The sequence below is a fragment of the Staurois parvus genome, unplaced genomic scaffold (assembly GCF_062004578.1).
Source record: "Staurois parvus isolate SC_StPar_1 unplaced genomic scaffold, SC_StPar_1.0 ptg000277l, whole genome shotgun sequence".
In the NCBI taxonomy this organism is placed as follows: Eukaryota; Metazoa; Chordata; class Amphibia; order Anura; family Ranidae; genus Staurois; species Staurois parvus.
The window spans coordinates 1,665,131-1,692,031 of record NW_028318073.1 but is presented as its reverse complement, the minus strand read 5'-3'; the positions used below and the strand labels follow the sequence as shown (position 1 = coordinate 1,692,031).

At 39.8% G+C, this 26,901-nt stretch overlaps 1 protein-coding gene across 6 annotated transcripts in view; it reads left to right on the top strand.

Annotated features, from left to right (window-relative positions):
* Nucleotides 1-26,901, top strand: part of MAP4K3 (mitogen-activated protein kinase kinase kinase kinase 3) — a 478,522-nt gene that overhangs the window by 131,446 nt on the left and 320,175 nt on the right. For all 6 annotated transcript variants that reach the window (XM_089681775.1, XM_089681773.1, XM_089681774.1 and 3 more), the window contains exons 3-4: nt 8,612-8,702; nt 23,652-23,716. In XM_089681775.1, coding sequence (XP_089537901.1) covers nt 8,612-8,702; nt 23,652-23,716 — 156 coding nt within the window. The remainder of the gene's footprint in view (nt 1-8,611; nt 8,703-23,651; nt 23,717-26,901) is intronic.

Below are 26,901 nucleotides of genomic sequence, written 5' to 3'. Positions count from 1 at the left end.
TAGAATCTCTGTTATGCAACATGATGCTTTATTCTGACCAAATACTATAAAATTTGTTTGTCCCGCGGATCACCGCCACAGATGTCAGTCGCCGGGTCACAGCCGCTCCTTAGCAGCTATGTCCCGGCGATCGGCGGCAAACAGTGACAGACAGCACAGCTGCAATAGCTGTGCTGTCTGTCACTTCCCTGTCAGCTCGAGGATGAGCTGATTGAGAAAGAACAGGCCCCTAGTAAAACACTCCCCTCACTCCTATAACCCTTCCCTGCAAAATAAAGTTAACTCCTTCCTCCCCATAGCCATTAGTACAGTGTCAGTTTTTTTTTTTTTTTGCACTGATCACTGTATTAGTGTTTTTGGGGATGTCAGTGACCCCAAGTCAGTACCCCCCAATGTCAGAATGTCCGCCGCAGTCCCGCCATAAGTCGCTGGTCGCTGCCATAAGTCCCTGATCGCCGCCATAATTTGCTGATCGCCGCCATTATTAGTTTAAAAAAAACCCTAAAAATCCCAGTATCTTTCCCGCCATTTGTAAACGCTATAACTTTCACGTAAACCAATTAATTTACATGTATTGGGTTTCTTTTTAGCAAAGACATGTCGCAGAATGCATTTTGGCAGAAATTTATGACTAAATTTGATTTTTGCATTTTTTTTACTGGACATGTTTTATAGCAAAAAGTCCAAAATATTGTTTTTTTTTCTCAAAATTGTCAGCCTTTTTTTTTTATAGCGCAAAAAATAAAAACCGCACAGGCGATCAAATACCCCCGAAAGAAAGCTCAATTTGTGGGGAAAAAAAGGATGTACCGTATTTTTGGCTCCATAAGACACACTTTTTTCCCCCAAAAAAGGGGGGGAAAATGTCAGTGCGTCTTATGGAGCGAATATAAAGCGGCCGGTCCGGTATTTTTGCGGCCACCATGTCAGAATACCGGGCCGGCCGCTCAGCTGTTGTCTCCTGCAGGGCCTTACCTGTTCCTCGCTCCAGCGCTGCACAGTCTTCCCGCGCTGGCTTCTGTGACAGCCGGGTGCCCACTGCGCATGTGCTGCGCTTTGTGAATGATCCGGTGTCTTCTGGGACACATGAAAGGTCCCAGAAGGCGCCAGGCCATTCACAAAGCGCAGCGCTTCTCGCACATTCGCAGTGGGCACCCGGCTGTCACAGAAGCCGGCCCGGGAAGAAGAGGGAAGGACAACTCCGCGGAAGTGGGAGCAGGTACCTGTCAAATTCAGGTACCCGCTCCCCCTCCCTCCCCAAAGGTCAGCAGTCTCTGGTCATTCCCTGCACTGTCCGCAGTCTCTGGTCATTCCCTGCACTGTCCGCAGTCTCTGGTCATTCCCTGCACTGTCCGCAGTCTCTGGTCATTCCCTGCACTGTCCGCAGTCTCTGGTCATTCCCTGCACTGTCCGCAGTCTCTGGTCATTCCCTGCACTGTCCGCAGTCTCTGGTCATTCCCTGCACTGTCCGCAGTCTCTGGTCATTCCCTGCACTGTCCGCAGTCTCTGGTCATTCCCTGCACTGTCCGCAGTCTCTGGTCATTCCCTGCACTGTCCGCAGTCTCTGGTCATTCCCTGCACTGTCCGCAGTCTCTGGTCATTCCCTGCACTGTGTCCGCAGTCTCTGGTCATTCCCTGCACTGTGTCTGCAGTCTCTGGTCATCTCCTGCACTGTGTCCGCAGTCTCTGGTCATCTCCTGCACTGTGTCCGCGGTCTCTGGTCATCTCCTGTACTGTGTCCGCGGTCTCTGGTCATCTCCTGTACTATGTCTGCAGTCTCCGGTCATCTCCTGTACTGTGTCCGCAGTCTCTGGTCATCCCCTGTACTGTGTCTGCAGTCCATTGGTTCAGAATATTTTTTTTTCTTGTTTTTCACCTCTAAAACCTAGGTGCGTCTTATGGTCAGGTGCGTCTTATGGAGCGAAAAATACGGTAAATTTCATTTATGTACCATATTGCATGATCGCGCAATTGTCCGTTAAACTAGCACAGCGCTGTATAGCAGAAAAATGGCGTAAATTGCAGTATTTATACCATAGTTTGTAGACGCTATAACTTCCACACAAAGCAATCAATATACACTTATTGGGATTTTTTTTACCAAAAACATGTAGCAGAATACATTTTGGCCTAAATTTATAACCAACTTTGAGTTTACTATATATTTTTTATAGCTGAAAATAAAAAATATTGTTTTTCTTCAAAATTTTTGGCCTTTTTTTGTTTATAGCGTGAAAAATAAAAAGCTCACAGGTGATCAAATTACACCGAAAGAAAGCTCAATTTTTGTGAAAAAAGGACGTAAATTTCGTTTGGGTGCAGCATTGCATGACCGCGCAATTATCAGTTGAATTAGTGCAGTGCCGAGTAGCAAAAAGAGGCCTGGTCATTAAGAGGGGTAAATCCTCAGGAGCTCAAGTGGTTAATTAATACAGCAAAGGGTTTGATTCCCAAGTTTTGGCAGGCTGATGAAGCACCAAAATTAAAGACTGGATAGAGAGAGTGGAGGGAATCTTTAGAATGGAAGAACTGTAACATATGGAAGAGAACAAAGTGGAAAAATTTAGGAAAACATGGTTTAGTTGGATGAAATTTAAAACCTCGGAAATATATAAGGAATTGATTAGAGCAGAGGGGGAAGTTTAGAGACTAGAAATTAGAAGAGTCTTTGTAGTAAATATTAGAAAGAGAAGAACTTGATGAAGACAGGTGTGAGAAATGATTTAGATGGGGAGGGAGGTAGGGAGGAGAGGTGGGAGGGAAAGGTTAGGGGATAATGGAATATATATGAAATGTTTTATCTTTATGATGGAATTGAGGTTTCTTTTTTATATACGAAAATCAAATAAAAATGTAAATAAAAAAAAACAGGTAGCACAGGATGCAGGTGTTAAAAAAAAAAAAAGCTATTAAAATTAATTTTGAAGAAAAGCAGTGCATTTTTGTTATTTGACTGCTGTCCCTGCATCATAGTACATATCTGCAGTGTTAGGTTGTTTATGTCATATCCTGCTTGATCCTACCTCTGATGACTACTATTCTAATGGGATCTATTTATTTCAGTAATGTGCTGCTTATTGTTCTTCTGAGAGCCTGCCAAAGAGAAGGCTGTTCCTGAGACCTTCCAGTACAAGTATCTCTCTGCATATGCTTCATTAATTTTCCTGACACTTGTTGATTATCATCCCATCAGTTCTCTGATCATCAGTAATCAAGGACAGTCCTACAGTCAATAAACAGAATACTGTCCCTCTACCATTTTTCCATGATGGCTGACTGTACACAGCCACAGAATGGAACAAAGTATAGTAAATAGGTCCTAAAATTATCTGGCCACTGCCAAAATATTGCTTATCAAAACTTTACATAAGTTTTCGGTCTTACACTTGTGACAGTACATTGCCCTGTCATGGTATAAAAGAGGTTTTGTGTCACCCAGGCTTCTTCTGTCATTCTCAGAAAACTGAATTGTTAGTTTTCTTAGGGAGTGGTAAATGTTGGATTGGGTTCTGCAACTCAGAGGCTTTGTAGAGACAGGAGAGGCATCAAGGCTCCACCCTGGGTCCACATTTTGTGGACAACCAGCACACCAATTCTGCAGATGTGCACAGGGCTTTTATAAGGCCTCTTTCATACGGGCGGTTGTTCTGCCACTAGTAAATGCATGTTTTTTTATTTTGAAATTACATCACTCCTGGCACAGAGATCACTTGTGTTTGTACATTGCGTTTATGTGCGATTTTCGCATTTTATGTGCTTTTACATGCGGCTGCGTTTAGCTGCAGTAGTAAATTCTTGCCTCTTCTATGGCAACTGTTTACTTTTTTTCTTTGTACTGTTATTAACTGCGTTTATGTACATTGCTCCTGGACGCTGTCAAGTTTGTTTTTCCTTAACGCATAAAACCGTATGTTATGAAAATATTGCTAAACGCAGTGTGTCAATGGAGCCTTAGGGATGCATTGTCTGCATTTAGCTGCGGTAAATAAGTTCCTCTAACCGCAGCTAAAAGCTGAAATCTAACCACCTGTGTGAAAGGGGCCCAAGAGAGATGACTAGTGTTCAAGACTTCACCCAAGAGGCAGTAGGCTCTGCCCAGGAGTCAGGGTGTGAGTCAAAACAGCAGGGAGCAGCTAGAGTCAGTGCATGTGTGCACAAGAGCCTGTGTGAGCATGAATACTGTCTGCAGGATCAGGCAAGGGCCTGCGGATTGAGGCCAGAGTGGAAGCACTGTAAGTGAAAGCCAGGAGACCAATGAGCATTCATTTGTGGCTGAGAAAAAATGTCCTAAATACACAATCTCTACATCTAAAAGAATTGTTTAGTACAACCCATAAAGTGATAAAAATGTGAACAAACAATATACACTCACAGGCTACTTTATTAGGTACACGTGTTCAATTGCTTGGTAACAAATTGTTAATCAGCCGATCACATGGCAGCAACTCAATGCATTTAGACATCTAGACGTGGTGAAGACGACTTGCTGAAGTTCAAACCGAGCTTCAGAATGGGGGAAGAAAGGGGATTTAGGTGACTTTGAACGTGGCTTTCGCTCTCTCTCTACTTCTTTTACTAGGTTGAAGCTGATTTCCGTGTTTGTGGCTCCTTTAACTAGTTAAGCTGGCTATTAAACTATATCAACTATTTTCTGCACTAAAAAGAGCGCTGTTGCACTGTATAAACGGTATGCATCCTGAGCTACGTAGATTATATAGTCCTGTGTTCTGGCAGTCAAGACCTTTTTATCTCCCACCCAAAACAAAATTGACTTAGGCTGAGCAGCACTTTCATAGACAGCTTTGGATTCTCTGAATGAATGCAAGGGTTACTTTGATTGACTGAGACGTTGATCATGATGCCATCTGCCTGCCTCTCTGCCTCAGCCAATAAGAGGAAACTTTGTATTCATTCAGAGAATACAAAGCTGCCTATCAATAACCTAATGTTGAGTGTGAGATGGGAAAGTCTAATGTCACTCCTGAAACACAAGGCTGTATACTACTGTACATACCTACATACAATTTATGCAGTGGGCACAGTTGTTGCTGTGGAAAATATTTTGTTTGGGCCTGCTTGGCCTAAACTAACTAGTTAAACTGACAGTAAACATGGAAATCCGCTTTGAGCCTTTAAGACCAAGCACATAATTGATACAGTAATCTGGTCAGCATGTAGAAATGCATAGCTTGGAGAATGCCAGATTTGTATTGAGGGGATACACAAAGTCCTGCAAAACTATATATTTGAGCTCAGAACCATAAAGAACAATCATTGATCCTAATGATTAACACAAGATTGTTTCCCGTACCAATAGAACAACCTGTTTCGTTTGACAGATAGCAACAGACATGGTCAACACCATCCATTTTGCTTTCAATAAAAGTATATCCATCCAGATATACAAAACAAATATTAATTTTACTGCCTCCATGCCAGAGATGTGTTATAAGGGAAGTGTATCAATTGTCAATTTTTGTGTTCAAAGCAACATGGTGCACTGACAAAGTGGATAAATATGTGGTGCCCAAATTGCAAGAAAAAAAAATGCACATGTGTTTGATGGGCCAGGTTGAATAATCTTAAAATGAGTACCAACATATGCCATACATGGGCAAATTGCATCAACAAAAGTCAACAGATGTCAGAAGTCTAGGTTGTGCGCTAGAGATAGATGGATAGCTGCTAAATGCCACAAAACCTTCAAAAGGAGAGCAAACGTGAAATAGTAGGAAATATGTGGATAGGTCTTCCATAAAAATACTAAGGCAGAAGTCAACGCCAGCAAAAAGCTGTCAATCACCAAGCCACAATGCTAATGGGCAAAATCACAATATTGCAAAGACAGAAGGAGTGACCCAAACATTGTTTCTTAAGCCCCTTAATATCCACAGGGGGAGCAATGTGCACCATATGAAAAGGCTAATATCTATTATTAAACAGCAGTGCAACAAGCATTCTCATTAAAATTGAAAACCTTTTTTAGTGCCGGTTAGAAAGTGAAGAACAATTCTCATGTTCAATATTTTACCCAGATGAACAAACCGTAATGATATTTGCAGTGTAACAACAATAAAGAAAGGAAAATATTTGGAACCGGCTGTTATTCAAGCTGTATCATTATGAAGATTGCGTTGTAGTCATCACTGAAGAGTAAATAAATAACAATCAATAATTACTATGACAAACTATGAAAATATAAATGTATGTCTGGAAGAATTAATGAGGTGCATTAAGGCTAGGTACAGTCTATGCCGGTTTCCCTGTGGTCATGTTTGCGTGGGCACAGCAGTCCATTCATTTGAATAGGCTCCTGTACCTATGGAAAACTCAGGGAAAAGGTCCCTGCACCTTCTCCATAATCACAGCCACACTGAAACTGCTTAATGATATGCAGTTCCCAGAACAGGACAACGTGCTGGAGTTTCCAGTGCGCAGGGGTGCATTTAACCAATACACGCCCGGCCAATAGCCAAAAGGCGGCCGGCAAAATGTACTGCATTTCCGGGTTGGACGCCAAATGGCATCCTCCCGCACATGCACACTGTTCGCGCTTGCAGAGCCGCGCAGCAGCGCGATCTGTCACCGGCCGTGTACCTCGGACACGGGCGATGACAGATCTGAGTATCGGCCCTGTTGCCGGTACCATGTGACCTGCTGTGACCAATCACAGCAGGTCACATGACAGTTGTATACAATGGATGGCTTCATTCATGCCATCCATTGTATACTACTGTCTAGCTGTGAATGGTCACAGCTAATCACATGCACATGTCATGTGATTAGCTGTGGCCAAATTACAGCTAAGCACAAAAAAAAAAAAAAAAACCCTGAATGAATCGGTCATTCAGGTAAATGCTTGCTTATAGCAAAGTAATTCTTTGCTATAAGCAAATTGTGTAAAAAAAATAAAATAAAATAAATAAATACTGATCACTTCCCCAAAGTAGTACAATGTTACTATGGTAACATTGTACTACTTTGGACATAGTGAAATATGAAATAAAAATCTTTAAAAAAAAAAAGAAAAAAAATGTAATAAATTAAAAATAATAAAAACAAAAAAAAAGTATATATATATTTTTTTCATATGGTCACCAGTCAGTGTCCCTGATCACCACCATGCCAGTTATATGAAGACGCTGTACTGCACTGGTGACAGTATGTAAAAAAAAAAAATAGTGAAACTATTTTGCATTTTTTTCATTTTTCAGAAAAATTATGACAAAAAAATTCAACTTCAAAAAACTCGCCATGCCTCTTATGAAGTACGTCGGACTGTCTACTCTGCAAAAAGGGGTTATTTGGGGGATATCTGTACTGTTCTGACATTCTTGGACCTCAAGAAATTAGATTGGCCGTCAGTACTTCAGGATTGATCAATATTCAGATCTATACCATAGTTTGTGAACTCTATAACTTTCCTAAAAACTAAAAAATACATTCTAATTTGGGTTATTTTCACCAAAGACATGTAGCAGAATACCTCTTGGCCTAAATTTATGAAGAACAATTATTTATTTGCAAGCTTTTATAACAGAAACAAAGAAAAACGTGTTTGTTTTCAAAATTTTCGGTCTTTTTTTGATAATTTAGCAAACAATAAAAACCCTGCTGGTGATTAAATACCACCAAAAGAAAGCTCTAGTTGTGTGAAGAAAATGATAAAATTTTAGTTTGGGTACAATGTTGTATGACCGTGCAATTGTCATTCAAAGTGTGAGAGCGCTGAAATCTGAAAAATGGCCTGGGCAGGAAGATGTAAAATTGCCCGGTATTCAAATAGTTAAGAATTAATGGCACCCCCCCAAGTGTTTGCTAACAGCAGCTCCTATTTGATGTGGGAAGGCATGTGATTACATGCAGTCCCGCACCCGCATATAGTGTGAACCTAGCCTAACAGTAGGTAATTGAAATCAAAGCAGGAAGCAGTAACGTCACTAAAAATTCTGTCTGTTTTTCATACAGCAGTTCATTGATTTCTAGTTTCTTTGGTGCTCGGTAAAGTACTGCTTTTTTTTTTAATTCCTTAGAAAATATTCAGCACAAAAGCTGACATTAAAATACCCTGCATGTCTGTTAATATAATTTAAAATGATTTTTTTTCCTTACTCCAAAAATAATCCATGCACATTTATTACATGATGGTCGTGTAATCTATTTTTTATGAAATTGTTTCTTACTGTGTTTTTCTGCCTCCTTGTAATGTCATCCATGAGCTCCCTAATCTATCCTTTTTCTACTCATTTCTATTTGTTTGGATCAAGCAGTGCAGATTAATTGTGGTCCGTGTACACTGCTTTATGCACACTTCAGATCCCCTAATTCTTAGTGCATCTTGAGAGCGAGCAACAGAGGGAGAGGGTGGCTTCTTTCCTACATACGGTGGGACCATGGAGATCAAATGTAGCCTCCCTTTAAGAGGAAGTTGTATTTTGAAAGCAGCTGAAAATAAAAGAAGATACTTTGTAGAGTTAAGAATACACACTTGAAAATAATTTTATTTTATTTTTTTAAACCAGAGCTTATTGTCATTTTAAGAATGTATATGTATTATTTGTTATGCGCATTCAATTTTTCTCCTAAAATCTGATGTGATTTTTTTCTCCAGGAGAAGATTTTGCAGTGGTGCAGCAGGAAATTATAATGATGAAGGACTGCAAACACACAAACATCGTGGCATACTTTGGCAGCTATCTGAGGTAGAGTATTGAATGTACCTATTTAATATGGGACCAGCATAGCATTGCAAACTACACACTGTCAGACCCTGTTCATACTAATGATTTCTCTCACAGTGGAAATCACATTTTTCTCTGTGGTGCCCATTCACGTCAATTCAATATATGGTGCAGGGCAATTTTTGAAAAGGTGTATATATGGTTGAGCTGAATGGACTTTTGTCTTTTTTTCAGCCAGACTAATTATGTAACTATATAACTATGTGTAGGTGCTTCTTTTGGTGCAGCATAGTGTGTTTTTGGCCCAATAGACTTCAATGAGAACACATGGAAATTAAATGTAAAATGCATTTACATGCATTTTTAGGAAAGGTTTGTGTATAAAATCCAGGCTTCATCAACAAAAAAAAAATGCAGCTTGAAAATGCATCAAAAGCCCATGATTATGCAGCAGCACTAATGGGAACCAAGGCTTAAATGAAAAAGGAAAAAATGGTTGTCAGCCCTTGTCCAATTGTATGCATCATGATGCAAATCATATTTTAAAGTATAGCTAAAGGCAAAACATTTTTATAGTTTTAAATAGAGTGCAGAGTGATTAGAACGTCTGCCAGGTTTTATTGCCCGTTAAAGTGGAACTGCACTGCATCTGGGCACCACAAACTAAAAGTGCTATTTAATTAATTGTTAATATTCAAAGCAAATGCACCCATCCATTCTTATTATTATGTACAGGATATACAGGATTTATGTAGTGCCAACAGTTTTCTCAGCGCGTTACAAAATGAAGGTAGACATAACAGTTACAATACAACTTAGTACAAGAGGAAACAGAGGGTCCTGCTTGTTAGAGCTTACAATCTAGGAATCAATGTCTCCTCGCTTTTATTTTGCTGAGAATTAATTTTGAAAAACACCCCCTGGTATTTCTGACTGTGGCCATCTTGAGTGAGGGCAGATGATTCATGTAACATTTACTTCCTGGAATCCATCTTCCCTTAGGTCAGGCATTGGCTGAGCTGAGAATCTTCCCTCCCCTCCCCTCCTGAAGACTCCTGGGATGTATGACATCATTTGCCTAAGCAAGGAAACCAAGAACTAACAGAAGATATGTAAAAATAAAAAGTTTAAAACAAGTAAAATATGATATACTTTCCTATCTATTTACTAATGCTAGTAACATAAGGATTTAAAAAGGGTCAAAATTTGGAGACTGGATGCATCCCTTTTGAAGGATATGGAAAATGTTCGTCGTCTGGCTTCTAGACTACACATGTGTTTTTGAGAAAAATGACTCCCCTGACATTTCCTGAGTGTCCTTGTGGGAAACCCACAAATCTCATTCGAGGCGAGTTATTGGCCTTGTCAGCTCAAGCGAAAAAATTATGCCAAACTCGTATCAGTCGTATAAAGGTGCTGGAAGCCTTCCACAAGTAGTCTTGTGCACAAAATAACTTCGTTTAACTTTCCTAGTTAAGATGCCTTCTGCTGGAGGAGTTAGGCAAACAAACCAGATGTCGTTATGTGTTGGGGCAGAGAGTGTTTTATGAATTTGGAAATAAAAGTGGGAGACAGTTGGCAAGCGACGAGACCATCATTGCAAATTCACCACCTCCACAGGCAAAACAATAATCTCCTCTCTAGAAATTATGAGATTGTACATCAGTTTGAATGCTATTATAAGGGACTTAATAATTTGCACACTGGAACTCAGGCTGTTCTTGACTCCCATACCCAGCAGATTAGAAAGTTCCTAGCTAAATATAGCCCGAAGGCCATCTTTCAACAATTGGCTCATGACCTGGAACATAACCTTTCCATGGAAGAGCTTATAGCTGTCATGAAACAGATGAAGACGGGTAAGAGCCCAGGGCCAGATGGCTTGACTTTGCAATATTATAAATGTTTCCAAGAGGTGAGTGCCCCTCGATTATTGTAGATGCTGAATTCGCTACCAAGTGCTGGCCCCTTCCCGAACGTTTTCTAGAAGCACATATTACTGTTATCTCTAAGGAAGGAAAGGATGCATCCAGGGTTAAAAGCAATATACCAATATCACTTCTTAATATGGACATAAAGCTATACTCTAAAATGTTAGCAAATCGATTACTTCCATTTCTACCCTCCCTGGTGGAGCTAGACAAAGTGGCCTTTGTCTCGGGAAGAGAGGCTCGCGATAATAACATCAAAGCACTTAACCTCCACCACTGGCTTACAGCTAGCATGACCCAGAGATTTTTTTTTTGTCCCTTGATGCCAAGAAGGCATTTGACAGAGTGGACTGGGCATACATGCAGGAAGTCCTCCGAGCTATCGGGATACTTCCCTGGATGCTAGTATTTTGGTGTTGTATTTGAACCCGATCGCCCGTGTCCTAGCTAATGGCCACCTGTCATATGCCTTTTCTGTTACTAATGGAACCTACCAAGGTTGTCCTCTCTGCCCCCCTAATCTTTGTTCTTGCACTAGAACCTTTCTTAGAGTCCGATCGAACCCAGAAATCAAAGGCCTCTCTGTTGGAGTTAAGTGGCTGCATTTGCTGATCGCATCATGTTGTTTATGCAACTGTCTCAGATCTCTCTGCCTGTTTTGCTAAGAGAACTAGAACAATTTAACACTCTTAATTTAACACTTAATCTGAAGATTAATTATCATAAATCTCATGCCCTCAGTATCTCCGTACCGTAATCTGTAGTGACCCAATGTAAGGACCACTTCCCATTCACATGGCAACACCATGCTATTACTTACCTAGGTATTCAAATCCCAGCTTCCTTTACTGAACTGTTTGATAGGAAATTTTAAATCAATTTTGCACATTACCCAGGAAGACCTTAAACGGTGGGCTAACCTTAATCTCTCATGGTTCGAGCGATCAGCGCTATTTAAAATGAAGGTAAATATTATTTGGCTTGCCAACTAGTTCATATTGTGGATTGGAACCTCCATACACCAGGAAAATCCTGGGTGGACCTGGAAAAGCGCCTGGCCCAACAACCCCTGCCCTGGATTCATCCCAAACATTGGCCCTGGATTCCTCCCAAACATTGGCCAAAAAATGTTCTAGCTCACCCCCTTATAGGGTCAACACTTAAAAGTTTTCAGTAGGCCTTTAAATCTCCTTCTTTTTTGTCTGTCCCTGGTTCCTTAACACCTCTCTGAAACAACAAGGATTTCCTTCCAGGGCTGTCAGACTCTTTTCTGACTTTTCTGAAGCTTGAGTGGCCCCACGAGAATGTTATAGGCAGCCATTTTTTTCTTTGGGGTAAATTCGTTATTCTAGCACACCTTGAGTCTGTTTCCTCTATGAAAACCTTTTTGTTTTGGCATACAGGCAAATCAAACATTACAACCCACAAATTTCGGAATCTCCATGGGCTAGATCCCTAACGGCATACTAGTTTCTATGTACTTGGAAATGCCCCCAGCGCCATTTGATCTCTGCTATATACTCTATACTGCTAGCAGACTCTCCCACTGAACCAGATAGTGCAAGATGGGCCTGGGAAAGAACTCCAGCTCTCACTCACAGACGAGGAATGGGAAAAGCGTAATGAGTTTGTGTATAAAGGATCGCTAAATGTGGCGGTCCAGGAAAACTCCTATAATGTCGGGACTAGATGGTACAGGACCCTGGTGATTCTACATAAATGCAACCCCACAGTATCAAACATCTGCTGGAGATGTGGCAAAGCATCCATGCTTCATATCTGGTGGAGCTGTTACCTTTTGACATCCTTTTGGTTCACTGTTGATAAAATAATCTTCCAGGTCACGACCTTGCCTTTGGACTTTACCCTGGCACAATATCTATTGCACCACACAACCCTCCCTAAAAGGAATATTTCAAATCCCTCGCTATGCATATTGTTAATGAAGCCAGGATGTGCATACCAATTTGCTGGCGCTCACAGACTATCCCAACGATTCGAGAATGGTTCCTGAGAATTAACAAAACTGAGGAAATGGAGGAGCTCATTCATGTTTCGCATACACAAATTTCATGTTACTTGGCTTAACTGGATTCACTTCAAATCCACTGATGGTTACCTGAGAACTAAGTGGTCTTGGAGGGGTACTTTCTTTCTGATTTTTGGTTCTCAGACACAGACCCTTTTGAGGGTTTGTGTTAGCTGCCATCCTCAGATATCATAAGTAGAAGGTGGTCTAGCTCCTCTTGATTCTTTTTCTGGGAGCTCGGGGGATCTTTCAGGCGGGAGAGGAGGGCTGAGCTATTTTCGTTACTTATTTATTCTCCCCCCCCCTTTTTTTCCCTTTCTTTCTCCTCCATTTTTTTTTCCTTCTCTCCCCACTCTTTTCCTTCTCTTAAATCTTTCTTTTCTATGTCCCAAATAACTGCACTCCTTCCGAAAAAAATCTACAGGAAGAATGATAAGTTGGATGCAGCTTGTTCTTGTACTCTGTGTAGAGGAACCATGGGCTTTCGCCCTGTCAATCCTGCAGACGTGCATACTCTGGAGCAGTATAGAGCTTGCCTATTTATTTCTGCATTGGGACGGCCATAACTGTTCATAGCTGACTTGTACTTGTGCCTTTTCTTGTTTAATGAATCGAGTTTGATACTGTTGTATGTCAATACTCATGTTTTTTTAATGCTGCTGTGATTACACACATGTAAATATAATATACCTGTTATCAATACAGTTTGCTACCAATAAATCATTTATGGAAAAAAAAATAATTGAGAGTGAAGTTCCGCTTTAAGGAGAGTCACTTCGTTTGATCTATTTGATCAGTTTACCATTATCGTTGAAAGTAAAAGAAAACAAATATCGGGTTGTTCCCAAAAAAGTAATAGATGTGAAATCTACCAAGGGGAACACTAGTTCTAGTGACCTAGGGGTCCCCAAGAAATTCCCTTAATTTGCAGAGATTTGTTCTCACTTCCTGTTTGGCTATGGGACAAGAAGTGAAGGGAAATCTCCACAATGGGACACGGATGGCAAAAAAAAAATTGACAGGGGTTATCACCCTCCATTGCTCTATCCAAAATGAAGCAAAGTTTTGCCTATAGTTCTGCTTTACGGCCTTCCCCTGAAAAAAAAAATGGTATGTTTTGTTGTTATACTATGTAAGTTACATCCTCTCTCAAAGGAATGCTGCAGCTTTTCTCAATGCACACTGAAGACAGAGCTTCATATTCATAATTACGTTTGAGAAGGGATATGGTGAAACCAACAACAGTTTTTTTCAGAATATAGAAAAGTATACATCTGCAAAATGCTTACCTAAATCTATGCAGTGTTTTAGTTCACCTAGAGAAGTTTTTTTTCCAGCAAAATTTAAGTTGTACACCCTGTTCCAAATTATTATGCAAATTATATATTTTTTACATTTACCTAAGTAATTGGTGTATAGAACAGTCAGCATAATTCTCATGTTATCAACTATTAAGAGTACAGTTCAAATTTTATCAAAACACACCTCCTAATGATAACATTTTTTTTTTTTTTTATAAACATAAAAAACTTACAATGCACTGTTCCAAATAATTACACACAGTAAGTTTCAAAACACTTGATGGGTTGTAAAGAACTGAAAATTGTCATTTGTTGTGTTTGCAGCATATTTACTGAAATCAAAAGCTATTTCAATCAAACTTTTAACAACATTTTAACTTTTTAAACATTTTAACAGGTCATGTTACATTTTAACATATGACCCCTTATTTGATAGCAGCTTCACAAGTCTTGCATCCATTGAACTTGTGAGTTTTTGGACAGTTTCTGCTTGAATTTGTTTGCCAGATGTCAGAATAGCCTCCCAGAGCTGCTGTTTGGATGTAAACTGCCTCCCACCCTTATAGATCTTTTGCTTGAGGATGCTCCAAAGGTTCTCAATAGGATTGAGGTCAGGGAGGATGGAGGCCACACCATGACTTTCTCTCCCTTTATCCCCATAGCAGCCATTGATGTAGAGATATTCTTTGCAGCATGAGATGGTGCATTGTCATGCATGAAGATGATTTTACCAGCAGCTTCAAATATCTGTTTGCTGCTATGTAATGATATTTTAGCAGCTGCTCTCTTGATCTGATGCATGGATCTGGCAGAAATCTTCCTCAATGTGCCTTTATCTGCACAAACCCGTCTATGCTCTGAATCAGCCACAAATCTGTTAATAGTGCGATGATCACGCTTAAGTTTTCGTGAAATATCTAATGTTTTCATACCTCGTCGAAGGCATTAAACTATTTCGCTCTTTTCAGCAGCAGAGAGATCCTTTTTCTTCCCCATATTGCTTGAAAATGGTGCTCTGCTTAATAATGTGGAACACCCTCCTTTAGTAGTTTTTCCTTAAATTGGGCTCACCTGCCAATCTAATTATCACAGGTGTCCGAGATAGTTTTCAGTGATCAAAAGAGCCCTGAGACACAATGCCATCCATGAGTTACACTGAAAAACAAAATATTTAATCTTTGTGACACTTAAATAAAATTTGCATAATAATTTGGAACAGGGTGTAGTTTAACAGCTTTGACATACTAAGGCAGAGATGGGTGCTACAACCAGCTTCAGATTTTTTTATTCCTCCTGTTTATGATTGTTAAAAACATAAGGGTACTATAAACAGAATTGTTTTTTTATTTTTTTTTTATTTATTTATTTATTTATTTAGAGACGTTTATCTCATTTTTCTGAAATTTTATTATGGTTGTATCATTGTAAAAGAGTGCCTATAAAATTCTATAGGAACATAATGCATGAATGATCAGTTCCCAATGGTTGGTGCTGCATAATATGAATTTGCTGTTACTATGAGGGGGGTAGTATATGTTAAAGGTGTCTCTGGCATAAGGATGCTCTGTGTGTATTCCCACATTTGAAACATTCAGAAAAATGTACAATCGCTTTGAATTTCCTAACAAATTTGTTTCTACACTGAATAAGAAGAGCTGAATAATTATGCAAATTCTTGGTGAACTAGCCACTTCATTGCTCTAGTTTGAAGCTGCTACAGAAAAGCACAGAGCAGAGTCAATTTACTTTATATAAGTAGACAAGCCAACCTGCCCTGAGGCTGTCAAGCCAGCCTCAAAAGAATATTTGCAATTATCATGTGAACATTTTTATATATTGTAAAGGGAAAAACTGGGAGAATGGAGTACACAGGGGAATGACACGCCTTGCAAAAATTGCATTATATGTGCTTTATCTTGTAGCTCAATTTGTTTTTTTTTTAAATAAATTCTATAGGCACAGCTTGCACTTTCATTCTATAACATCAACATTGTAATAGCAATGCAAACAATAGTTTTTTTTGACAATCCAATATAAACGTACCTTAAAAAAATCTATCATGTCATTTATGGCTGTCTGTTAGCCATCTCTTTAACCACTTTGCTTCTCACACTGTTCACCCACTGTGGACCAGAGCAAGTTTTAGAATTCTGCTATAGACCTGTTTATTCAGCAATATCTTTGTCATTACTAAGATAACAAGGTAATGGATATATTGTTTAGGGTCAAACAAGGCTTTCTTTTCATGATATTGTCTTGCAACAATGCTTGTTTTTTTTAACAATCTTTAGACAATAAAACAAGCTAAAGAAACCACACTTTTCCTTTTTTTTTGAACAGTGTTCGTTAAAAAAAATGAATGTTACTTCACATAAAATATGCACATTTTATTCTGTAATTTGTCCTGTTTATAATGACCTTATGATTCTGGTACAAAGCATTGCAAAAGTTTTTATAAATGAAATAAAGTGTTTGTTTTTTCAGTTTTGGACTTTTATAAAATGGGAAATGTGTAAACTATATGTTAAATGTGTAAAAATATTAAACAAAAAACATTTAAGTATTAATAGTTAATAAAATAGAAACAAACAAAACAAATAAACAGGAAAATATTAGCTGAAGAGAGAAGGAGGCTAAGGAGGTAAAGAGGAGCTACAGTCTCCGCCCAAAAAATTAAAGTCAGCAGCTACAAATAGTGTAGCTGCTTACTTTTAATATAAGGACACTTACATGTCCAGGGATCCAGCGCCATTCTCAGTCGAGCCGATTCTCCAATGGTGTTTGGTCCAGGCAGCGGCATCTTAACTAAGGGAAACCGTTAGGTTGCTTTAACTGACATCATTTGCAGATCTACATCCATCCCTTTGATGTGCAGATAAATGAACAGAAAAATACAAAAGTACCAATATGTTAATTTGTATAATTGCATCTGGAGCAGTGTTGTTTATAAATACGGATTCAAACAGCTGTTTACTTTTGATTTTTAGAACTGAATATCCCATGGTACCTTGCTGCCTGCAAGCTGTGGGTCCTGTACTGACTTTACCTCCTGAAACTCCTCCTCTCAGCACCTCTGTAGGTCAGATGGCAGGCTCTGTGCAATGTGACACAGCAGTGCCTTCTCCCAGGGCATAGTAATGTTTACAATCTTCAAGATTATTCAAATTAGGAGTAGGTTAGAAATAACTGAAATACAATGTGGAAATTAATATATGATAATTATATACTATATGATTATACACTTTGACCATAGATACGCATTAACATTTGCATTATTTTATTTGTAATAGCAAATTCTGATCAATCAGGTTTTACAAATACTCTTTGAAAAATAACTTGTGGTCTAAACTGATTTTTAATGAAGTTTCTCATCTATTATGTGCAGTTGCTATGTGAGCTTTGTAACTCTGTGGTATCATGTAAAAAAATTTACCTCTTTGCTATCCCTATAGAGTGAGTGAGGGGCTCTTCTTTGCACAGTATACTTGCACATTACGGCATATTTACCTACTGTAGAATTCCCAAGGTAAGACAGTAAGCCATCCTAAAAAAATAGCAGGCGTGTTTACTCCAGTTTATATAATCCTCAAACCTCAACCCCTTGCTAATCACCTAAGGTCTTTCCTGAAAAGATTGAGGTATATTTCACCTCCTTCAATTTACCCAAACTGGATCCCAATTCCTAGTCTGGCCTATAACCACATAGAAACTGCAAGTTACTGTACAATTATCAAACAGGGTAAATCTCTGGGACCTGATGGCTTTACAGTTCAATATTACAAAATATTCCTCCCACATGTGGCTTTACACTTTAAAAAAAGTTTTCAACTCATTATCCTAAAACTCCAGTCTTCCCCCAGACTCAATGAAGACACATATTCGGTTATCCCCAAGGAAGGGAAAGAGCCTTCATCTTTTACCAGCTATTGCCCTTTCTCACTTTTAAATATAGATGTTATTTAATTATTCACAAAAGTTCTAGCTAACAGTCTTCTCTTTCACCTCACTGTCTTAGTTAACTTTCATCAAATAGGCTTTCTTCCAACCCTCAGGGCTCATGAAAATACTGTTAAAGTACTCTCATCTATGCAGCCAAATCTTGTGCAACCCCATGGCTTGTGCTGACTCAGATAATGCATTTGACTGAGTGAATTGGCAATTTATATATTCACATCTAAAACATGTTGAGGGAACAAAAAAACATATTAAAACTGACCATTGCCATCTGTTGCACCAACGCCCCCCCCCCCCCCCATCCTAACCTCTGTCAAAGGTTAATAGTTTATTTTCAAGCCCCTTCAGAATTTCTAAAGCCTAGTACACACGATCAGAAAACTGTACGAAAAATATTTATTTCAAAGTGATCGCACGATAACCTGATCATTAGGACACAGCTTTTATCCAAAATAATTTTAAGGGACAAACACGAAAATGTTTCTCGTACGATACCGGATAATACGATTTTCGTTTAATCAGCACAGTTTTCATCTGAAAATACAACACAAATACATTACAACACTTCTGAATTTTTGTCTCTGTTGTACAAAAATTTTCAGAACTTTTACTTTCGATATGAGACTAGCATGCAAAGAAAAATTAAAAATAGACGATCATTCTTGTAATATTTTCATCTTGCGTATAGGGCTTAACGGAACACAGCAGGGCTGTCTTCTGTTTCACTTCCCCTTTGTGCTCACCTTGGAGCCTTTCCATTGTAAAATTGGGGAAAAAAAGGATATTCAGACTTGGAAATTGAGAAAGAACAAGCAAGATTTCTGTATGTAGATAATTTGTTGTTTTCTCAACACACTTTTATACGGAGTCTATAGTGAATGTGCTCCTTAAGTCACTGATGGGGTGGGGTCACTGCTGGCAGGGCTCTCAGCAGTACTGCTCTTCCCCACATTGCACACAGCTAAGATTGGATTCTTCTACAGACAATCTGCACAGTGTGTAGAGATGTGCCGTTCATTGAAAGTGCAAGGTGCACGTTTAGGAGATATTTACAGTATTAAAGGCTTACTTGTAGGTAAAACATTAAAAAAGGACATTACTACCTCTTTAAAGTATATGTAAACCCTCACCTTGTAAAACAACCTATTCAGTTTAAAATAGAAAACATTTATGTATACATAAATAACACATTAAAACTACCTTTATATCCCCTTTTTTTATAACTTATCACATATCCTCTGTTCTCAGCTGTATTAGGAACCCAGGGAGCAGAAACCGCAGAACACCGATCTTCCCAAAGAAAAGCTGTGCATGGGGGAGGGGGGTAGGTGGCAGCAGAAGTCTGATCATGGAGGTGAGCAGCCTGAGTTCCAGCACAGCTAAAGAACTGACCGTGCTGTGCTTTCATGTCTAGCGTGGTCAGTTTTTAATAGGAAACAGGAACACCAGGTATTCCACACAAAGGAAGCAATACAAGGAGAGCAGGATACATTTTCATACAAGTACATGGTACAGCAGTCACATATCAGGAATATGAAATGTTGGGTTTATTTATTCTTTAATCTAACTGCTATGTAAGGCTGTGAGCAGAATGGATTCTGTGAAATCTCCCTTTGTTTCCTGTCCCCTCCCCCTTCCTGGCAGTGAGCTTGAGTCAATCAGATAGCAGGAGAGTATATAGATCGTAGAGTGGCTCTGCTTGATTCAAGTGAATGGAGGCTTATGGCTGCAGAGCTTGATGCACACAATTCCCTGCATACAGAGGAGGAGAAATACAGAATCTTTTTCCAAGGCAAATTACCAGACCTTGAGAAAGAACAGGTGGGTAGCAAACAGATGCAGACCTGCTGCTGAGGTCAACACTGGACTCCAGGCAGACAGTGTGGGGAAATCCGTGTGAGTGGACCTTTGCTTGCCTGCTCTGAGAACAGCGTGGGGAGCCTGGCAGTGTGGACATGTGCTGGGGTGCAAAGACCAGAGGGACAGTCGTGAAGGGATGGTTCGTGAGATTAAGGCTGAAGACTAAGGCAATCAGAGCCTCTTTTGCTGTGGACTGTGGGGCAAAGACCTTCTGCTCCTACCTGTCTATGCCTGCATCCAGAGAGAATGAGACTGAGCCACAGAAGGGTCTTTCGCTGAGCTGGGACCAGAGCTGGAGAGACCTGTTTCTACACCAGTGAGAGACTATTGAGGACCTGATTGTGAATACTGAGACTTCTGGAACAACTAATTGCCAAGTGTACTGGATCTCATTTGTTGTATACTGGGATTGGTGTCAAAAATGCAGAGCAAAAATGCAAAGCTAATCACTTTCTGCCCTCAGTTAATGCCAGCTGAGAATGCACTTACTTAGCAGTCCATCAGCTATCCCTTGTGTATAGAATACGAAAGCAATAAAAGTGACCGTTCTTATGGGTAAACAGCTAGACACTCAAGGAAACCAAATAAAGCCTTGTGGAAAACGTATTAAAAAAGTGCAGCGCTAATGAGTAAATAAAGGTGCAAAATTATTCCAAATTACTAAAAAGACAATAGTGGCAGTCCTCTGTTCTTTTCCCCCCTTTTAATAATGATAACATGTGCCATCACCATTACGTTTCTCGGGTATATTTTGTTATCGTTTGCATTTATATATGAGCATCTGGCTATGTACCTCTCAGTGAGATACTTTTTACCCATGGTAAAATGGCGTCGCACACAGATATGCATCACGTGTCTGTCTACGGCAAAATGGCGCCGATTCATTGCGCATGCACCATTTTCTGTATAAACAGCCGACCTTACGATCATGGTGCCATTCTGCCTCTGAAGAAGTGTGTGCGCAGAAACGCGTCAGGAGGGGCTAAGACGCTATGACGTTAAGCCGCCGGAGCCACGTGGAGGCCCGGTGGCCATCTTTCTTTCTGGATGATTCCAGAGAAGGGAGATCCTGTACTCAGGCACCTGAACCCACCTATCCCTTAAAGGGACCTCTGGCCAGCTGGATCTTCTTGTCATCCCGTGTGCTCCTGTTACTACCACCCACCCAGAGGGAGGATTATCTCCGTGTGTTCCTGACCAGACCAACCACCTAGAGGGAGGATATCTTCCCCCATCCCAGACCAGACCCTTAAAGGAGGTTTCTGTGGATTTTTCTTAATGCACAATTACATTGTGCATCTGGTGAGTGCACAATCTCTCTACATTGCTTGGAACATTACTGCGGATTTTAAAGGGGAACACTATATATAGACTATCAATAAGTTTTTGGTTGCAATATGGAACATTTGTTTACATTATTTTACAATCATTTTATGACTGTTTCATTGTCTTTTTAGTCATTTGGAATAATTTTGCACCTTTATTTATTCATTAGCGCTGCATGTTTTTTATACGTATCCCTTGTGTATAGTTTTAAAGGGACAGCTGTATATGCACCACCTACAGCCCCAACTAAAGCCAGGAAACACTATTGGGCACCAGATACTTGTAGTCACCTCCAATTGTACCCTTTGTTAGTATCGCATACACTCAACTGTAGCAAACTTGCTCATCAGAGTTGGACGCGGAGTTCCCCTTTTTTTTATTAGGAGTATGCCTCAATCCTTTATTCTCCTTCCCCCTCCCTTCCTGAGAGGCACAGTGACATATGGTGGGCTGGTTATGGGTCAACAGCAGGTTAAGGCATCCTTAGTTTGGTGCCGAGCAGTCTGCGAAAGTGTAGCCTTCCTCACCTAAGTCATGATAAGGCCAGTGTTCCTCAGAGAATTGGGAAGCACTGACCCCACAACCTGTGTAGGCTCACATATCCTAACCAAAATAAGAAAGTTCTTTTCCCGGACTTGAAAGACGTTGGAACCTCATAAACCCTACCAGCCAGGTGACAGAAAGTAAATGAACATTCCTCAGGTCAGCTGTCACCTATGTTTCATATCATGGCTTATGAAGCTGTCAGTTTTAATGCAGAGTCCATCCGAGAATCCCGCCCAAAACAGGGTATTGGCCAGTATTCAGAGCCACCCCCCCCTGCAGGGGGACTTTAAAAGACAGGCTGGCAAGCCTAAAAAGTTAAGCAAAAGACATCTCCTAATTTTAACATTGTAACAGCAGGAGATCAAAGACCCTTTCCGCTGTGCAACTTGGATCTGCTTACCTTAAGGCTTAACATGGCAAGTAACTTAACCTTTTAACTTCTTCCTGTTATCTCTTTGCTGTGCTGGGCTGTTTCCTATTTTTTATATATAAATATATATCTTAGTTACATCTTCCTTGTAAATTTTTTATTGCACCTGTTTGACTCTTTTAGTAATAAATCTTTCTTTCTGAAAGTGTTAAACTGTTTCTAAGCGCTTACTTGCAATTCACGAATTCCTGCCTTTTGAAGAGACGCTACTGTGTTTGTTTAATCATCTGCCCAATCGGCCTGCAGTGACCGTATTGGATAGGCGACTTTTCAACCATTACAGTGTATATTGGATAAAGAGAGTTTCCCCTTTCTCTGTACAAAAAGGGGTGGTGGCAGTGAAGGGTTAGTTGCATAATTAACCCGACCCAGTAACAAGCGCATTCAGGCTGCCGGTGCGTCGATTGCGTTCCATTAGCTGGAGAATCGTTGTGCAGGGCGCAGCTGAGTGTGACATTGTTACGCACGTCACCACGGTTTTAGATCGGCCGGTCCTTCGGTCACGAGTTTGGTGAGAAGGTCTGGGGTCTGACGCCACGGGCGTGACGTATTATTGTTGGTCGCGGTCGTGCGATTGTCGCATGTTGAGGGTGGCAATCGGGCGACCGTGACACCAACCACTATTGAGGATGTATGCGCAGAGTGCACTTGGCAACACATTTTGAGTTGTTACCACGAATTACAGTGAAGTTTTTATGCCATTCATGCTTTATGGTTGATGCTGTTCTTTCTGATACTGTGTGGACTAGTGTAATTGGTTTGAGAAGCCTACAGTTTTTAACCAGGTGTGTCGGTGGGGACCGAGTAGTTTAATGATTTGTGGCAGAACCCATCATCACCAGCGACTCCTACAGGGGTATCGCTTTGGAACTATTTTTGGATTATTGTATATTAAACCTAAAAGCTGCTGTGTAGTATAAAAGTTTATAGTTATGTCAGTGTATTTGTATTTACATTATCTCCTTTTATTATTTTAATTAAAGTTTTTTCACATTCATGGAAAAAAAAAATAATATTGTAAAATAGCATTTACAATTGGTACACAAGTCATATTGTAATTGAATGTTATTAAAAATTACCTTTCCTTTCCTTTTCAATCTGGAGTGCTGTAATGATCTGTAAAATGCAATGCAATATGGAACCCTGGAGGCGTGCCCCCCCCAGAAATGTCATTTCTTGCTTATCTTCCTGATTTTCCTAGAGGTCTGCACTGAGATACAAGCCAGATTTTGGGCATCCCTTGCAACAAAAATGCCATTTTTAGTGAAATACTCCCAAAGGGAAATCGCGTTTAAAGGGTTGCAGACTCAGCTACTTTCCTAATCAAAACCCCGCAAATGCAGCAGCTGATTGATAATTATAAAGTTTCTTCCTTACTTAATTTTGCACATGGACACAGACAAACAAACAGCTATTTCTTCAGGATAACGAAAGGTAGGAATCTGCAACAAAGTTTGTTAAAATCCTTGCAATGTGCATAGATCATCTAGTGCAGAATATTTTTTTGTCTAAAAAAAAAAAAAGTGAAGTAACTCTTTAACATCACTTTTAATCACATCTTGGTCATAACTTTTTTTGTCTGTGTTTTGTCAGGCGAGATAAGCTTTGGATTTGCATGGAATTCTGTGGAGGCGGATCTTTACAAGATATATACCATGGTAAGAAGACTATGTTAAAAATAAATAATGTTTGGAAAAATAGAAAGTGATAGGGGCATATAGACTTAATTAATGAAATATTAGATTTCCAATTCTAATTTACAGCAGAAAAATGATAGCTGAATTCTGGTTGTTGTGCACAACAGACCTGTTTTTAAGTCAAGCTATATACATATACAGTTGCAAGAAAAAGTATGTGAACCCCTTGGGATTACGTGGAGATTTGCATGAATTGGGCATAAAATGTGTTCTGAACGTCATCTAAGTCACAACAATAGAAGAACACAGTCTGCAGAACATAATACTACACAAACATTAGATGTTGCCATGGTTTAATTGCACATAACATGTAAACATTCACAGTGCAGGGAGGAAAAAGTATGTGAGGCCCTAGCTTAATGACTTCTCCCAGAGCTAATTGGAGCCAGGAGTGAGCCAATCTTGACTCCAATCAGTGTGATGATATTGGATGTGTTGCTGACAGCTGTCCTGCCCTTAAAAAACACACACCTGTTTTGGGTTTACTGGTTTCAAGAAGCACTGTCTGATGTGAACCATGCCTCGCAGAAAAGAGCTCTCAGAAGACCTACGATCAAGAATTGTTGACTTGCATGAAGCTGGAAAGGGTTACAAAAGTATCTCCAAAAGCCTTGATGTTCATGTGTCCACGGTAAGACAGACTGTCTACAAATGGAGAAAATTTAGCACTGTTGCTACTCTCCCTAGGCATGGTCATCCTGTAAAAATGACTGCAAGAGCACAGCGCAGAATGCTGCATGAAGTAAAGAAGAATCCCAGAGTGTCAGCTAAAGACCTACAGAAATCTCTGGCACATGCTAACATTTTTGTTGACACATCTACAATAAGGAAAACATTAAACAAGAATGGAGTACATGGGAGGACACCACGGAGGAAGCCATTGCTGTCCAAAAAGAATATTGCAGCACGTTTGAAGTTTTCAAAAGAGCACCTGGATGTTCCACAGCACTACTGGCAAAATATACTGTGGACAGATGAAACCAAGATTGAGTTGTTTGGGAAGAACACACAACACTATGTGTGGAGAAAAAAAGGCACAGCACACCAACATCAAAAGCTCATCCCCACTGTAAAACATGGCGGAGGGAGCATCATGGTTTGGGGCTGCTTTGCCACCTCAGGGCCTGGACGGATTGTTGTCATTGATGGGAAAATGAATTCCAAAGTTTATCAAGACATTTTGCAGGAAAACGTACGACCATCTGTCCGCCAACTGAAGCTCCGCAGAGGATGGGTGATGCAACAGGACAATGACCCAAAGCATACAAGTAATTCAACAAAACAATGGCTGCAACAGCACAGAATACGCCTTCTGGAGTGGCCCAGTCAGAGTCCTGACCTCAACCCGATTGAAATGCTGTGGCATGACCTTAAGAGAGCGTTTCACACCAGACATCCCAAGAATATTGCTACACTGAAACAGTTTTGTGAAGAGGAGTGGTCCAAAATTACTCCAGATCGTTGTGCAGATCTGATCTGCAACTACAGGAAACGTTTGGTTGAGGTTATTGCTGCCAAAGGAGGGTCAACCGGTTATTAAGTCCAAAGGTTCACATACTTTTTCCTCCCTGCACTGTGAATGTTTACATGTTATGTGCAATTAAACCATGGCAACATCTAATGTTTGTGTAGTATTATGTTCAGCAGACTGTGTTCTTCTATTGTTGTGACTTAGATGACGTTCAGAGCATATTTTATGCCCAATTCATGCAAAACTCCACGTAATCCCAAGGGGTTCACATACTTTTTCTTGCAACTGTATATATATATATATATATATATATATATATATATATACAATTTTTATTTAATTTTTCTGTCTCCCCAGTTAGAATGAGTATTCAACCAACACTTGTGTGGAAAATCTTCAGTGAATAAAAAGTGTGTTGTTGCTCTAAGCTCTGTAGTTTCCTAGCCAGAGGTGTAGGTTTGTTACTGCTCTCACATAACATATATCACTTTTTTTAAATTGTCTGATCTGTGTTGACTGGCCTTAAAGGCTAGGTTCATCTTTTTGAAACATAATAAATGAACATGTTTTTGCAGGAAAAGGTGCATTTTTTTAAATCCAGTAGTCTGCAGAGCATTTCACTTGCACCCAGGTGGAGCTCCACCCAGCTGTGCCATTTTCAAAATGTGACAGCGGGTGCTGTGAGCAATTTCTCTGTGCATGTTTCATCCTAAATATGGGTGTAACATGCTCCAAAAGGTGAACTTATCCTTTATGTTTGGTAGTATTAGTTTGAGATAGTTTGGAGATAATTCAGAATTCACTGACAGGTGCGTTGAACCTGCAGTTGACCTCCTTGTGATGTACTTTTTTTTTTTTCTATATAAATATTTATTAGTTTGTCAATTCAAATACAAATCACATTCACATTTCTATTAAAAAGATATTCAAACAATATCTTCCTATTTGCATAAATTATTTAAATCCCTCACCTCCACCCTCCCTCTTTCCCCTCCCCCCTCCCTCAGCCTCCCACTCCCCTCCCTCTCCCACTCTGCGTTTTCTCTCTTCTCCTTTACACCATACATTTCTATTATTTCTAAATCAATTTCTAGTTGTATTATATTCTCATATATTTCACTTTTTCTTTATACTCTTCCCATTTTTTCCATTTTATATTATACATCTCCATCTTATCTATATGCATGTAATACAGTTTTTCTGTCCCACAGATCTGATTCATTCTGCCCATCCAATCCTCCTCAGTTGGCACCTCCTTTTTTTTTTTTTTTTTCCAAAACCTAGGTATCAAGCTCTTCGCTGCACTCAAATAATGCCATATCCCCGAGACCTTATATAATTTCACTGGGAACTCTGTGATATGGAGAAGACATAACTCTGGGTCTAATACTATATTAATTCTAGTGATTTTCCTTACTAAATAAACTATTTTCCGCCAAAACACCTGTATTCTTGAACACTCCCACCATATATGATACCACGTGCCCCCCTCTCCACCTCTCCAACATAACCGTGAGATTTCCCCATTCAATTTATGCTCTACATTAGGTGTGATGTGCCATCTCATCAAACACTTATAATTTATTTCCTCCTCCCTCATACTAATGTTTTCGTGAATTAATCTAAGCATTTTCCTTTGCTCCTCCTCAACTATTTCTCTTCCCATTTCTCTATG